This window comes from Leucoraja erinacea, chromosome 9, assembly GCF_028641065.1.
Source record: "Leucoraja erinacea ecotype New England chromosome 9, Leri_hhj_1, whole genome shotgun sequence".
Lineage (NCBI taxonomy): Eukaryota > Metazoa > Chordata > Chondrichthyes > Rajiformes > Rajidae > Leucoraja > Leucoraja erinaceus.
Genome location: NC_073385.1, coordinates 67,944,991 through 67,959,918, shown reverse-complemented (window position 1 = coordinate 67,959,918; position 14,928 = coordinate 67,944,991). Strand labels below are relative to the sequence as shown.

Sequence of the window (14,928 nt, the reverse complement as noted above, 5' to 3'; positions counted from 1 at the left end):
GTGTGTGTGTGTGTGTGTGTGTGTGTGTGTGTGTGTGTGTGTGTGTGTGTGTGTGTGTGTGTGTGTGTGTGTGTGTGTGTGTGTGTGTGTGTGTGTGTGTGTGTGTGTGTGTGTGTGTGTGTGTGTGTGTGTGTGTGTGTGTGTGTGTGTACATATACACACATACTTGTGAGTATGTGTATATACAGTGCCCTCCATATTGTTTGGGACAAAGACCCGGCATTTATTTATTTGTCTCTGTATTCCACAAATTGAGATTTGTAATAGAAAAAAATCACATGTGGTTAAAGTGCAAATTGTCAGATTTTATTAAAGGGTATTTTTATACTTTTTGGTTTCACCATGTAGAAATTACAGCTGTGTTTATACATAGTCCCGCCATTTCAGGGCACCATCATGTTTGGGACACATGGCTTCACAGGTTTTTGTAATTGCTCAGGTGTGTTTAATTGCCTCCTTAATGCAGGTACAAGAGAGCTCTCAGCACCTAGTCTTTCCTCCAGTCTTTCCATCACCTTTGGAAACTTTTATTGCAGTTTATCAACATGAGGACCAAAGTTGTGCCAATGAAAGTCAAAGAAGCCATAATGAGACTGGGAAACAAGAATAAAACTGTTAGAGACATCAGCCAAACCTTAGGCTTACCAAAATCAACTGTTTGGAACATCATTAAGAATAAAGTAATGGTGAGCTTACTATTCGCAAAGGGACTGGCCGGCCAAAGAAGACCTCCACGGCTGATGACAGAAGAATTCTCTCTATAATAAAAATAATCGCCAAACACTCTTCAGGAGTCAGGTGTGGATTTGTCAATGACCACTGTCCGCAGAAGACTTCATGAACAGAAATACAGAGGCTACACTGCAAGATGCAAACTACTGGTTAGCCGCAAAAATAGTATGGTCAGGTTACAGTTTGCCAAGAAGTACTTAAAAGAGTAACCACAGTTCTGGAAAAAGGTCTTGTGGACAGATGAGACGAAGATTAACTTATATCAGAGTGATGGCAAGAACAATGTATGGAGGAGAGAAGGAACTGCCCAAGATCCAAAGCGTACCACCTCATCTGTGAAACACGGTGGTGGGGGTGTTAAGGCCTGGCCATGTATGGCTGCTGAAGGTACTGGCTCACTTATCTTCATTGATGATACAACTGCTGATATTAGTAGCATAATGAATTCTGAAGTGTTTAGACACATCCTATCTGCTCGAGTTCAAACAAATGCCTCAAAACACATTGGCCGGCAGTTCATTCTACAGCAAGACAATGACCCCAAGCATACTGCTACATGGTGTTTCTACATGGTGAAAACAAAATGTATAAAAATGACCTTTATTAAAATCTGACTATGTGCACTTTAACCACATGTGATTTTTTTTCTATTACAAATCTCAAATTGTCGAATACAAAGGCAAATAAATAAATGATGGGTCTTTGTCTCAAACATTATGGTGGGCACTGTATACACACTGAACTTTCTCTCTCTCGTTTATCATATTTTTTGCAGTGTACTATGTTTACATATTCTGTTGTGCTGCTGAAAGTAAGAATGTCATTGTTCTATCTGGGACACATGACAATAAAACACTCTTGACTCTTGACTCTTCATCAGAATTAGTTTGTTCTGAGTATTTCAGAAGACCCGACCCTCTGGATATTTTCAGCATTTTCTGTTTTTATTTCTTCTCAAGATAAGGGTGTTGCTATTGGGGGCTGGAAGGGAGAGAAATGTCTTTGTTTCTTTGCTAAGAGAGCTTTAATTCTCAGTTGTTGAATATGTTCAAAGTGATAATAGTTTGTTTTTTTAAACAGGATCTAACATTCCCGTATTCCCCAAAAGACTGGAGACAATTTCATTAAGTTATCACGAAATAACGAAACATTTAACCCTATAAGTATTGAACAGTAAATGCTTCTGAAAATATACTTGTTTTTTAAACTGCTGGCATCCTAGTGACATATCAATGTGCGTAGAATTTAAGTCATCGCACATTTACTTTGTCCGTATAGTGACGTTTATTTACGCCGGCTGGCGCTGGGGAACAACACTTCCCAGATTGTGGCTCAGCTTTGGGAACCACTGTGGGAGACAGCGAGCGGCCAGCCAACAGCACCCTCTGTAGGCCACTCAATCCCCGTGTACAAAGTACGCGCCACTCATCCACCAAACTTCAAACCCACTCAAGCTTCTTTAAAATATTCTTCCTCGAAATGGAGTAAAATTTCAAGCAAGCGGTAGTTCCGGACATACTTTGTTTCACGCAGGCTTTACACTCTCGAGAACAAACTTTGCGGGAGCGCAAACTGTACACATCTATCGCGCACAAGTCGTTCAACCGCTGAGTCAAATTGCAAATATTCCCCAGAACGCAGCAGCCCTTAAAGAGTGTATAACCGAGACAGTGGATTTTAATTAACTAATGTCGATGCCTTTAAACGGTTTAAAGAGACACTAAATATTCGTGTCGTGTTCATGCTGGCTTGTAGGCAACATCATTGGCACTGAGCGTTATCGCCGCGACATCAAACTAAACCCACATGCGTTTTATTCGGTTGGCATTTTGTATTGACTGCCACTTTCAGTGCAAAATGAGGCGACAATGTAATTATCTTGTGTCGTGTCACTCTAAGTAGGTTTCAGTGAAACGTTCACATGAGCTCGAACTTCGTAAACGGACCGTACTTTTTCTCTGTTATTTGTATTCTCCGCCTGTGTTGCGCTGCCGGGGACAGAGTATTCGTTTACTAGTTGTACGCTCACTCTTGGTCACGGTCTAGTGTGCGTCCCATTTCGTGCCTTTTTTTAAAAACCCGGCTTCCGATTATAATATAATTGTTTTACTTTCTCTTTCGTTCAAACAATATAACCTAAAGGGAGGGGGTGAGGGTGGGGGGGTGTTATGTCCTCAGATGGTCCTGGAAACTGCCAGTCCACCACGTGATTGTCCTCTCCTCTCTCCTGGTCCTCTCCCTCCCTCCCTCCCTCACCCTCAGTCTCCGAGGTACACTCACTGTAGGTGCTGCCGGGGAGGCGGGTCTACACGGGGGCGGGGGCTGTCTCCATTCAACACGGGGATTTTAAAAGAGAGCGAGCCGTAGCTGTTGAGTCACAGCAGTGGGGAAAACTGCTGAGAGGAGGGAGCAAGCAAGCAAGTCATGAACGTGCTGAAGGAGTCTGTGGCTGCCTTGTTGCTGCTGCCCCGCTTCTTGGTGACCGCCCTCTTGCTTTGCATGCTCGACATCCTGTGCATTCGCAAGCGGCTGCTGTCCAGGGAGCAGAGCGGGACCAACGCCGACGACCCTCCTCTCTCCGTGTCCGACGCCAACCGAATGCTTACTCTCGAGTCGCTGCGAGCCGTCTGGCACGGCCAGAAACTGGACTTCTTCAAATCGGCACACGTGGGCTCGCCGGCTCCAAACCCCGAGGTGGTGGAGCTGCGAGGACAGGGGAGGGTTCGGCTGCTCGACTACAGCCGGGGAGCGCGGCCCCTGGTCCTCAACTTCGGCAGCTGCACCTGACCCCCCTTCATGGCGCGCCTCAAGGCGTTCCAGCGGCTCGCCAGCCAGCACGCTGACATTGCTGACTTCCTCCTGGTCTACATCGAGGAAGCCCACCCATCCGACGGCTGGATCAGTACCGATGCCCCCTATGATATCCCAAAGCACCGATGCCTGGAAGACCGACTGAAAGCGGCCAGCCTGATGAAGGACGAGAGTCCAAACTGCTTTGTCGTGGCCGACGGGATGGACAATTCTTCCAACGCTGCCTACGGCGCTTACTTTGAGAGACTCTATGTCCTTCTGAATCAGAAAGTGGTTTATCAAGGAAGGAGGGGGCCGGAAGGTTATAAGATCTCGGAACTCAGATTGTGGCTGGAGCAGTACACGAAACAAAGTTCCAGCACTGTCGTAATTGAAGTATGAATGGACTAGATGCACTGAACTCTTACTAAAGCTTAATATATTTTGAGTCCTCCGTTCTGCATGCCGAAGTGTTTGTTACTGAACGAACTTGTGAAATCCACAGTGACTAAATGCGCGCTAAATGTAACTTTATTCTCCGACAATGTTAATGCACATTTGTAAATACACTCAAATACTATGTTTTTTTTACATTTTTATGTTTTACTTGAAAAGTGAGTCAAACGCAGATTGGAAGTCGACAATATTCCTGGTACTTTTTTGTGAAAGCCGGTTTCGAAATGGCTCTTTTGCTTGGAGACCGCGCCTGATGTGACAAGTGCCGGGGGATACGGTGCGCAAAGTTTGTGAGACCACTGTTGCAATGTTGCAACCACTGTTGAGACAAATGTTTCGAAATCGTGGTCTGTTTTGAGGAAAAGGTCGTGTTTTCGCATGATTTTAAACAGAACATTTTTATTATATTTTATAATAAACATTAAAAAAAAAACCCCATAGGCTCTATTTCCTTACGCGTGCCACCTTTACACCTGTTTTCGGGGCGTTGACTAGCGGAAAGCGCACGGTCCCTGGTTGATCGCTACATTGTATACAGGTCAGCATTTTACTTCCTGAGTGTGCAGATGTCCGGATCAGGGTTTCTGCTCAAAGTATATGCACAACTGATGGCTAAAACACCAGGTCGTCCATCAAAACCCGCTGCAAGGTGGTTTGTTTGGTTTAAACGCATAGAGGAAGAAAAGTTAACCTGTACAACACCCGAGAGAGTCTGGGAAAATTCCACAGCGTGGATTTTTCCCAGACTCTCTCGGGTGTTGTGCAGGTGAGGATAGGGCGTGATTTAAAGTATTTGTGACGATGTGGGCAATGTCTTTGGATCTCTGCACCAGACCTTCGCGCTGTGACAATCAATCGCCCAATTTGACGAGGAGTCCCGCATTTACATTTACATATCCAACAATGAATTTAATGTTTTCGCAGCGGTATTTGGAAATAATTAGCGATGCCCTTAAGTCACAACGACTGATGGCGAACAAAGGTGATCACCACTCATACGTGCGGGCGTCGGACACCGAACGCCCTCACAACGTTTGGTTAGAATCTAAGCAAATATCTTCACGGCCGTAAGTGTGAAATAGATCGCCAAATGAGAACCTTTCGTTGCGGAGAGAGAAGCAGTGTACACTGCGTTAATCCCACATTACTGGAAGTCGTATGTTCTTCTTAAACGGTCTCTGTGCAATCTATAACTCACACACGCACACCCTCTGGTTTTGTAGGCTCTGAAGATGGTGAATCGCTGGATTTCTCTGTTCCTTTGAATTACGGAGACTACCTCATTAATATGGAATTAAGACTTTTTTTTAAAATGCAGGATTGCGGGCTATTGATATGTGGCACAAAGGAGGAATTGGAGCCTGGGATAAATAGAGAGTTATTTAGATGACCAGACTTGACTCCTGTTCATACTTTCTTGTGGTGGCTAATTAAGCCACTGTGGGAACAGCAGTCCCTTCCAGAGTTTGGACAGGTTGTGTCAATAGGTGGCTGGAGTCTATGAGCTGGGTGCACTCCTTCCACTACATTTTCAGGGCCTCTGGGAGCTCCCACTGCACGACCCTGACATTGCCATCACCGTCCCCAATGCTCCTCGTCCACTGGAGCAGCTGTGGTGGGAGGGGGGGGGGGGGGGTGATAATCCCACGGGTCAGTGCATTTCTAGTGGGCTTTGAACACATTCTTGAATCGGTTCCTCATTTTGCCTGGTAATGTCCTCCTATGACAGAGCTCAGAATAGAATATGTTTGAGAATAGAAATCTAGTGTCAGGCATTGAGGATATTTTGCAGTGGAGCAGACAAAATGCATAGGAAACAACTGCAGATGCTGATTTAAATCGAAGGTAGACACAAAAATGCTGGAGTAACTCAGTGGGACAGGCAGCATCTCTGGAGAGAAGGAATGGGTGACGTTTCGGGTCGACACTTCTTCAGATTGATGTCAGGAGAGTGGGCAGGACAGAGATAGAGTGTAGTCGGAGACAGTAAGACTGGTGGGAGAACTGGGAAGGGGGGGGGGGGGGGAATGGAGAGAGAGGGAAAGCAAGGGATACTTGAAGTTAGACAAGTCAATGTTCATACCACTAGGGTGTAAGCTGCCCAAGTGATATATGAGGTGCTGTTCCTCCAATTTGCACTGGGCCTCACTCTGACAATGGAGGAGGCCCAGGACAGAAAAGTCAGATTGGGAATGGGAGGGGTTGTTAAAGTGCTGAGCAACCGGGAGATCAGATCGGTTAAGGTGGATTGAGTAGAGGTGTTCAGCGAAACAATTGCCAAGCCTGCGCTTGGTCTCGCTGATATACAGGAGTTGACACCTAGAACAGCGGATACAGTAGATGGGGTTGGAGGAGGTGCAAGTGAACCTCTGCCTCACCTGAAAAGACTAAAGGAGTCCTTGGATGGAGTCGATGGGGGAGGTAAAGGGACAGGTGTTGCATCTCCTGCGGTTGCTGGGGAAAGTACCCGGGGAGGGGGTGGTTTGGGTGGGAAGGGACGAGTTGACCAGGGAGTTGCGGAGGGAATGGTCTCTGGGGAAAGCAGAAAGGGGTGGAGATGGGAAGATGTGGCCAATAGCGAAAATGTTGGAGGTTTGTATGCGACGGCTGATGGTGTTGAAGGTGAGGACAAGGGGGACTCTGTCCTTGTTATGAATGGGGGGTGGGGGAGCAAGAGCGGAGCTGCGGGATATTGAGGAGAGCCTCATCTATGGAAGAGGGGAACCCCTGTTCCCTAAAGAGTGAGGATATCTCCGATGCCCTGGTATAGAAAACCTCATCCTGGGCGCAGATGCGGCATAGACGGAGGAATTGGGAATAGGGGATATTGTCTTTACAGGAAGCAGGGTGGGAAGAAGTGTAGCCTGGATAGCTATGGGAGTCTGTGGGATTGTAATACAGTAGATGTCAGTCAATAGTCTGTCTCCTGTGATGGAGAAGGTGAGATCTGGAAATGGTAGGGAGATGTCGGAGATGGTCCAAGTGAATTTGAGTGCAGGATGGAAATTAGTCGAGAGGTTGATGAAGTCAGTGAGTTCTGCATAGGTAGCACCGAAGCAGTCGTCAATGTAGTGGAGGTAGAGTTCGGGGATAGGGCCAGTGTACGCCTGGAACAGTGATTGTTCGACACACCCTATAAAGAGGCAGACATAGCTGGGGCCCATGCAAGTGCCCTTAGCTAAGCCTTGGATTTGGAGGAAGTGGGAAGAGTTGAATGAGAAGTTGTTAAGGGTAAGGACCAGCTCTGCTAGGCAGAGGAGAGTAGACGAAAATTGGCTAGTTCTGCGGTCGAGGAAGTAACAAACATGTGTCAGACATGTGGATTACGTGCCCCGACTAGTGTAGCCAAATGTATAAGGTCTCATTATTGACGATGTTGGATTGGGAAAACACACCAGCATTAGATTGCTTCACCTTCCAGTGAATTTGGTGGAATTTCGCAGAGATTGTATTGACATTATTCAATGTCTGGTGGGCACTGTTGCCCAGTAGTCTGAGTTATGTACTAGGCCTGAGGTCTTGCTCTTCAAATACCTCACTATTTGCCAAAAATCCAGTCTGGAAAATAAGATGCAGAAATAGAATCATGGAATTACAGAAAAATTACAATGCAGTAAAAGAACACTCCATTCATTACATCTGAGTCCATCCAAGGGAAGCTACCAAACCTGATTCTATCTGCAACACTCTGTCCATAGATCCGTATGTCAGAGCTTTTCAAGTAAACCTCCAAGCACATGTTATGAGGACATCTATCTTCTTCTTCTTCTTGCGTATGGCGTGCACAGCCTAAAGTTGTAGGACAACTTGTTCCAGTTGATCTTACTTGATTGTGCACGACAGGTTGATTGCATTCGTCGAAACAGGGCGGACCACGTGAAGGTTGCAATCTCCCACCCCAGGATATCTATCCATCTTTCAGGAGTCAGATTCAGATCTTTTCTGCCCCCAAGTAAAATAAAAAATCCCTTCCAATCTTACCAAATACGTCATACTTTTAATGGTGTTCTGTTAAGTGAAATTAGGCATTTCCTATTTTCTCTATTTCAGCCTTCATAATTATAGACATCTCAGTGAAGTTACCCCTCGTCCTCCTCTGTTTCATAGAAAAGAGTCCTAACATTGAATATTTCCTCACGGCTAGTTTTCCAGTCCCGGAAATATCTTCAAGGATGTCATCCATACCCTTTCCAATGTGGTCACAGGTTTCTTATAATGTAGAGTCCAGAACTCAAGATATCTCCGATAGAACTAGTGTTCTATATAATTATAGCACAACCTTCCTGCTCTATATTCTATGCCTAATTTAATAAAGAAACGCATCCTATGTGATTCCAGAACAAGGGGTCACAGTTTAAGGATAAGGGGGGAATCTTTTAGGACCAAGATGAGAAAAACATTTTTCACACAGAGGGTGGTGAATCTCTGGAATTCTCTGCCACAGAAGGTAGTTGAGGCCAGTTCATTGGCTATATTTAAGAGAGAGTTAGATGTGGCCCTTGTGGCTAAAGGGATCAGGGGGTATGGAGAGAAGGCAGGTACGGGATACTGAGTTGGATGATCAGCCATGATCATATTGAATGGCGGTGCAGGCTCAAAGGGCTGAATGGCCTACTCCTGCACCTAATTTCTATGTTTCTATGTTTCTCAAATTATATTATTGAGCTGCTCTGTTAATTTAAAAATCAATGGACAAACACTCCTAAGTCCTTCTGTTTCTCTACACTATCAATATCTTCCCATTTATTGTTTTTTTAACATCATGTTGACATTGCAATTACGACTCAATGAACAAGGTTGTATGATAATCCCGTTTTGCAATAGATAAGACTACAGTAATCACAGTACAAATGTCAAGGCTTTATTTTGAAGAAACGTACTTACATAGCCAGGCATCTGATATCATAACATGCATCCAATTTTATATCAACTGTTAGACAGAACCTGCAGCAAAGTCTCTGTCTGATCTCTAAACATTTGCCAGCAATTGTAAACTTTGTGTAATGTGGGACAGAGATGTGCAAGTATTAACCAATTTGCATGCTAAGGCACAGTCAACAACATTTGAATGAGTTACAGTTTATGAACTGTGAACATTATAGTGTAGTGCATCTATGTAGGCCTCCCTCGGTCATGACTGACCATGGGTGATGCATCCTGGTTTGCAGGTGATGTGTGGTCGGATGCAAGTCTGGGCTGTTGCCCATGCAGCTCGTCCCCCCTCTCCACGTCGCTGATCGATCCAAAGGAACAGCAGGGCCGTTACAGTTTGGCACCAGCGCCGTCGCAGGAGCTGTCAGAGCGAGGTTGTAGACAACGACGAACTGCCTTAGGGGCTCCGACTCTGGATTTTCTTGAGGTTTACTCCTGGAGCCTTTTCCATGACTGGATATGGCCACAAAGCAGTGAAGGTTTTAAATCAGAGTTTTCCCTCTCCTGGATGAACTGCCTTCCCAGGCTGATGAGCCCCATCTGCCCGAGACTCATGGGGGCGGGAGCGCCTACCTTCCCGCGCAGGTCTATAGCACCTGCCCACTGCCCACAAGTGTAGTAGACAATGAAAAAAACACAAAGTGCTGGAGTAACCCAGCGGGTCAGGCAGCATCTCTGTAGAACGTGGATAGGTGACATTTCAGATCTGACCCGCTGAGTTACTCCAGCACTTTGTGTCTTTTTTAGTTTACCAGCATCTGCAGTTCCTTGTGTCTAGTGTTGTTGACAAGGTGGATAAGCGGTGGGGGATATTGACCCTGTTGTTAAGATTGGGCGCACAGATTTGATCACAATTTGTTTACAAACGGATTGTTATCCACTTTGTCAGTAACAAAGACTATTTCCCTATTTACTGCAATCAACAGATCTTTAAAAATTGTCCCATGTCAATAGTTTTCTTTGACTAACTACGCACCCATGTTGATATAGCCAAAGATGAAAGTACATTTGCTCAGAAGTTAAATAATAAGCAAAGCTGCTAACTTACCGAATAAAAGAAAACATATCGAAAAGCTCTCCAATATCTTTAAAGAAACACAATAATCAAGATCATTTTTCTGGGTAACAGAGTACACATCAGACAGTTAGGCAGACAAATCCAGGGTCAGAAGTGCAAAATAATACAAAAGGCTAATTCTGTTCAAGTAATATGGCTCATTAATATGGGTAATAGTGTATTCATTATATTATTCAATTGGAAGATAAGTTGTTATAATTGAAATGAATAAATCAGATTTTGTGTAGCCAGAATCATGTGAGGTTGAGCAACTTTGCTCTTTTAAATAAAAATGTAACATGTGATTTTATGTAATGTCGTCTCTTGTCTGGACCTTGAGTCTGAAATAAAATCTCTTTTAAATTAAGAAAATAAGGCCATAAGTGACAGGAGTAGAATTAGGCCATTCGGCCCATCAAGTCTACTCCATCATTCAATCAATAGACAATAGGCATTAGACAAAAGGTGCAGAAGTAAGCCATTCGGTCCTTCGAGCCAGCACCGCCATTCACTGTGATCATGGCTGATCATCCATAATCAGTTCCCTGTTCCTGCCTTCTCCCCATATCCCCTGACTCCGCTATCTTTGAGCTCTACCTAACTCTCTCTTGAAAGCATCCAGAGAATTGTCCTCCACTGCCTTCAAAGGCAGAGAATTCCACAGATTCACAACCCTCTGTGTGAAAACGTTTTTCCTCATCTCCGTTCTAAATGGCTTGCCCCTTATTCTTAAACTGTGGCCCCTGGTTCTGGACTCCCCCAACATTAGGAACATGTTTCCTGCCTCTAGCGTGTCCAAACCCTTAATAATCATATGTTTCAATAAGATATCCTCTCATCCTTCTAAATTCCAGAGTATACAAGACCAGCCTGTCCATTCTATCAACATATGACAGTCCCGCCATACCGGGAAGTAACCTTGTGAACCTACGCTGCACCCCCTCAATAGCAAGAACGTCCTTCCTCAAATTTGGAGACCAAAACTGCACACAATACTCCATACTCTAGGGCCCTGTGCAACTGCAGAAGGACCTCTTTGGTCCTCTACTCAACTCTTATTATGAAGGCCAACATGCCATTCGCTTTCTTCACTGCTTGCTGTAACTTCATGCTTACTTTCAGTGACTGATGAACAAGGAGCCCCAGATCTCATTGTACTTCCCCTTTTCCGAACTTGACGCCATTCAGATAATAATCTGCCTTCCTGTTTTTGCCACCAAAGTGGATAACCTCACATTTATCCACATTAAACTGCCATGCATCTTCCCACTCACCCAACATGTCCAAGTCACCCTGCATTCTCATAGCAACCTCCTCACAGTTCACACTGCCATCCAGCTTTGTGTCATCTGCAAATTTGCTAATGTTACTTGTAATCACTTCATCTAAATCATTGATGTTTATTGTATATAGCTGCGGTCACAGCACCGAGCCTTGCAGTACCCTTCTAGTCACTGCCTGCCATTCTGAAAGGGACCCGTTAATTCCTACTCTTTGTTTCCTGTCTGCCAACCACTTCTCTATCCATGTCAGTACCCTACCCCCAATACCATGTGCTCTAATTTTGCCCACTAATCTCCTATGTAGGACCATATCAAAGGCTTTCTGAGGTACACTACACCCACTGGCTCTCCCTTGTCCATTTTCCTAGTTACATCCTCAAAGAATTCCAGAAGATTAGTCAAGTATGATTTCCCCTTGGTAAATCCATGCTGACTCGGACCGTTCCTGTTACTGCTATCCAAATGTGCTGCTATTTCATCTTTTATGATTGACTCCAGCATCTTCCCCACCACCGATGTCAGGCTAACTGGTCTATAATTTCCTGTTTTCTCTCTCCTGCCTTATTTAAAAAGTGGAATAACATTAGCTTCCCTCCAATCCACTGGAACTGATCCCGAATCTATAGAACATTGGAAAATGATCACCAATGCATCCACGATTTCTAGAGCCACTTCCTTAAATACCCTGGGAAGGCCCTGGGGATTTATCAGCATTTAGCCCCATCAGTCTACCCAACACCATTTCCTGCCTAATGTGAATTTCCTTCAGTTCCTCCGTCACCCCAGATCCCCTGGCCACTACTATATCAGGAAGATTGTTTGTGTCCTCCTTAGTGAAGACTGATCCAAAGTACCTGTTCAACTTATCTGCCATTTCCTTATTCCCCATAATAAATTCACCTGTTTCAGTCTTCAAGGGTCCAACTTTGGTCTTAACTAATTTTTTTTTTCTCTTCACAAACCTAAAGAAGCGTTTACTATCCTCCCTTATATTCTTAGCTAGCTACCTTCATACCTCATCTTTTCTCCCCGTATTGCCTTTTTAGTTATCTTCTGTTGCTCTTTAAACATTACCCAATCCTCTTGCTTCCTGCTCATCTTTGTTTTGTTATACTTCTTCTCTTTTATTTTTATACTGTCCTTGACTTCCCTTGTCAGCCCCTTACTCCCCTTGGAATCTTTCTTCCTTTTTGGAATGAACTGATCCTGCACCTTCTAAATTATTCCCAGAAATACCTGCCATTGTTGTTCCACTGTCGTGGCTGATCTATCTCTCCTTCCTAACCCCATTCTCTTGCCTTCTCCCCATAACCTCTGACACCTGCACTAATCAAGAATCTCTGCCTTAAAAATATCCACTGACTGTGGCAAATAATTCCACAGATTCTTTGACTAAATACATTTAGAAACATAGAAACATAGAAATTAGGTGCAGGAGTAGGCCATTCGGCCCTTCGAGCCTGCACCGCCATTCAATATGATCATGGCTGATCACCCAACTCAGTATCCCGTACCTGCCTTCTCTCCTCTGATCCCCTTGGCCACAAGGGCCACATCTAACTCCCTCTTAAATATAGCCAATGAACTGGCCTCAACTACCCTCTGTGGCAATGAGTTAGCCTCATTTCTCCTCATCTCCTTTCTAAAATAACATCCTTTAATTATGAGGCTATGACCATTAGTCCTAGACTCTGCATATCCACTCTATCAAAGCCTTTCACTATTCTGTATGTTTCAATGAAGTCCCCCCTCATTCTTCTAAACTCCATCGAGTGCGGGCCCAGTGCTGACAAATGCTCATCATTGGTTAACCTACTAATTCCTGGGATCATTCTTGTAAACCTTCTCTGGACCCTCTCCAGAGCCAGCACATCCTTCCTCAGATACAGTATGGTTGCCCAAAATTGCTCATAATATTACAAATGAAGCCTAACCATTGTAATGGTATGTAATGCTGAGGCCTTATAGAGCCTCAGCATTACATCCAATACAAATATGTGTATTCAATAGTTGACAAAGATGAGCCATTTCTTTAGCAATCTTTGGAGGCTGTGCAATCTTTAGTCTTTTAAGATCTGGCATATTCAGACAAAATAATTAGTGTGCAATGTCCCCATCTTTATATTACATCTTGCCTCAACCTTTACAATTCACTTCCACCCACACCACTTGTGTTCCCGTCTCCACTATCTCACATGAGCATTAAAAACAGACTTGAATTGTGAAAGACCCTTTAAAAATACAAATCATTCCAAAGCACTTTACATCCAGTGAAGGTCGACAAAAAATGCTGCAGAAACTCAGCGGGTGAGGCAGCATCTATGGAGAAAAGGAGTAGGCGATGTTTCAGGTCGAGACCCATCTTCAGATTGATGTCGGGGGGCAGGGGGGGGCGGGAAAAAGAAAGGAAGAGGCGGAGACAGTAGGTTATGTGGGAGAGCTGGGAAGGAGGGAGAAAGTAAGGACTACCTGAAATTAGAGAATTCAATGTTCATACTGCTGGGGTCTACTACAAACCCACTGACTCCCACAGCTACCTTGACTATACTTCTTCCCACCCTGCATCCTGTAAGGACTCTATCCCTTACTCCCAATTCCTACGTCTACACTGCATCTGCACCCAGGATGAGGTGTTCCAGACCATGGCATCGCAGATGTCCTCATTCTTTAGGAAACGAGGGATCCCCTCTTCTATTATAGGTGAGGCTCTCACCAGGGTCTCTTCTATATCCCGTAGCTCCGCTCTTACTCCCCATCCCCCCACACGTAACAAGGACAGAGTCCCCCTTGTCCTCACCTTCCACCCCATCAGCCAGCGCATACAGCATATAATCCTCCGACGTTTTTGCCACCTCCAGCGAGGTGGCCACATCTTCCCATCTCCTCCCTTTTCTGCCTTCCATAGAGACCCTTCCCTCCGTAACTCCCTGGTTAATTCGTCCCTTCCGCAGGAAATGCTACACTTGTCGCTTTACTTCCCCCCTCGACTCCATCCAAGGACCCAAGCAGTCTTTCCAAGTGAGGCAGAGGTTCACCTGCACCTCCTCCAACCTCATCTACTGCATCCGCTGCTCTAGGTGTCAGCTGCTCTACATCGGCAAGAGCAAGCGTAGGTTTGGCGACTGCTTCGCCCAACACCTCTGTTCAGTCCGTACTAACCAACCTGATCTCCCGGTTGCCCAGTACTTCAACTCCCCCTCCCATTCTGAATCTGACCTTTCTCCTCCATTGCCAGAGTGAGACCCAGTGCAAATTGGAGGAACAACACCTCATATTTCTCTTGGGTACCAGCGGTATGAACATTGACTTCTCTAATTACAGGTAGTCCTTGCTTTCTCCCTTCTTCCCCTCCCCTTCCCAGCTCTCCCACAAAGCCTACTGTCTCCGCCTCTTCCTTTCTTTTACCCGCCCCCTCCCCTCCCCCCTGACATCAATCTGAAGAAGTGTTTCGACCCGAAACGTCGCTTACTCCTTTTCTCCATAGATGCTGCCTCACCAGTGAGTTTTTCCAGCATTTTATGTCTACTTTCGATTTTCCCAGCATCTGTAGTTCCTTTTTAAACATTACATCCAGTGAAGTAATTTTGAAATTACATCTTTTTAAGAAACCCCAGCTGAGAGAGCATGGAATAATTCATTTTAACATCACACTCAAAAGACAGCATATCTAATCGTCCT

The 14,928-nt window shown here is 44.9% G+C and overlaps 1 protein-coding gene across 1 annotated transcript; it reads left to right on the top strand.

The window, feature by feature from the left end:
- Window positions 1-3,045: 3,045 nt before the first annotated feature.
- On the top strand, window positions 3,046-4,411 carry dio3a (iodothyronine deiodinase 3a). The gene has a single exon (XM_055641152.1). The coding sequence runs from the start codon at window positions 3,157-3,159 to the stop codon at window positions 3,922-3,924; it is 768 nt and encodes a 255-aa protein (XP_055497127.1). The 5' UTR covers window positions 3,046-3,156; the 3' UTR covers window positions 3,925-4,411.
- Window positions 4,412-14,928: the final 10,517 nt, after the last annotated feature.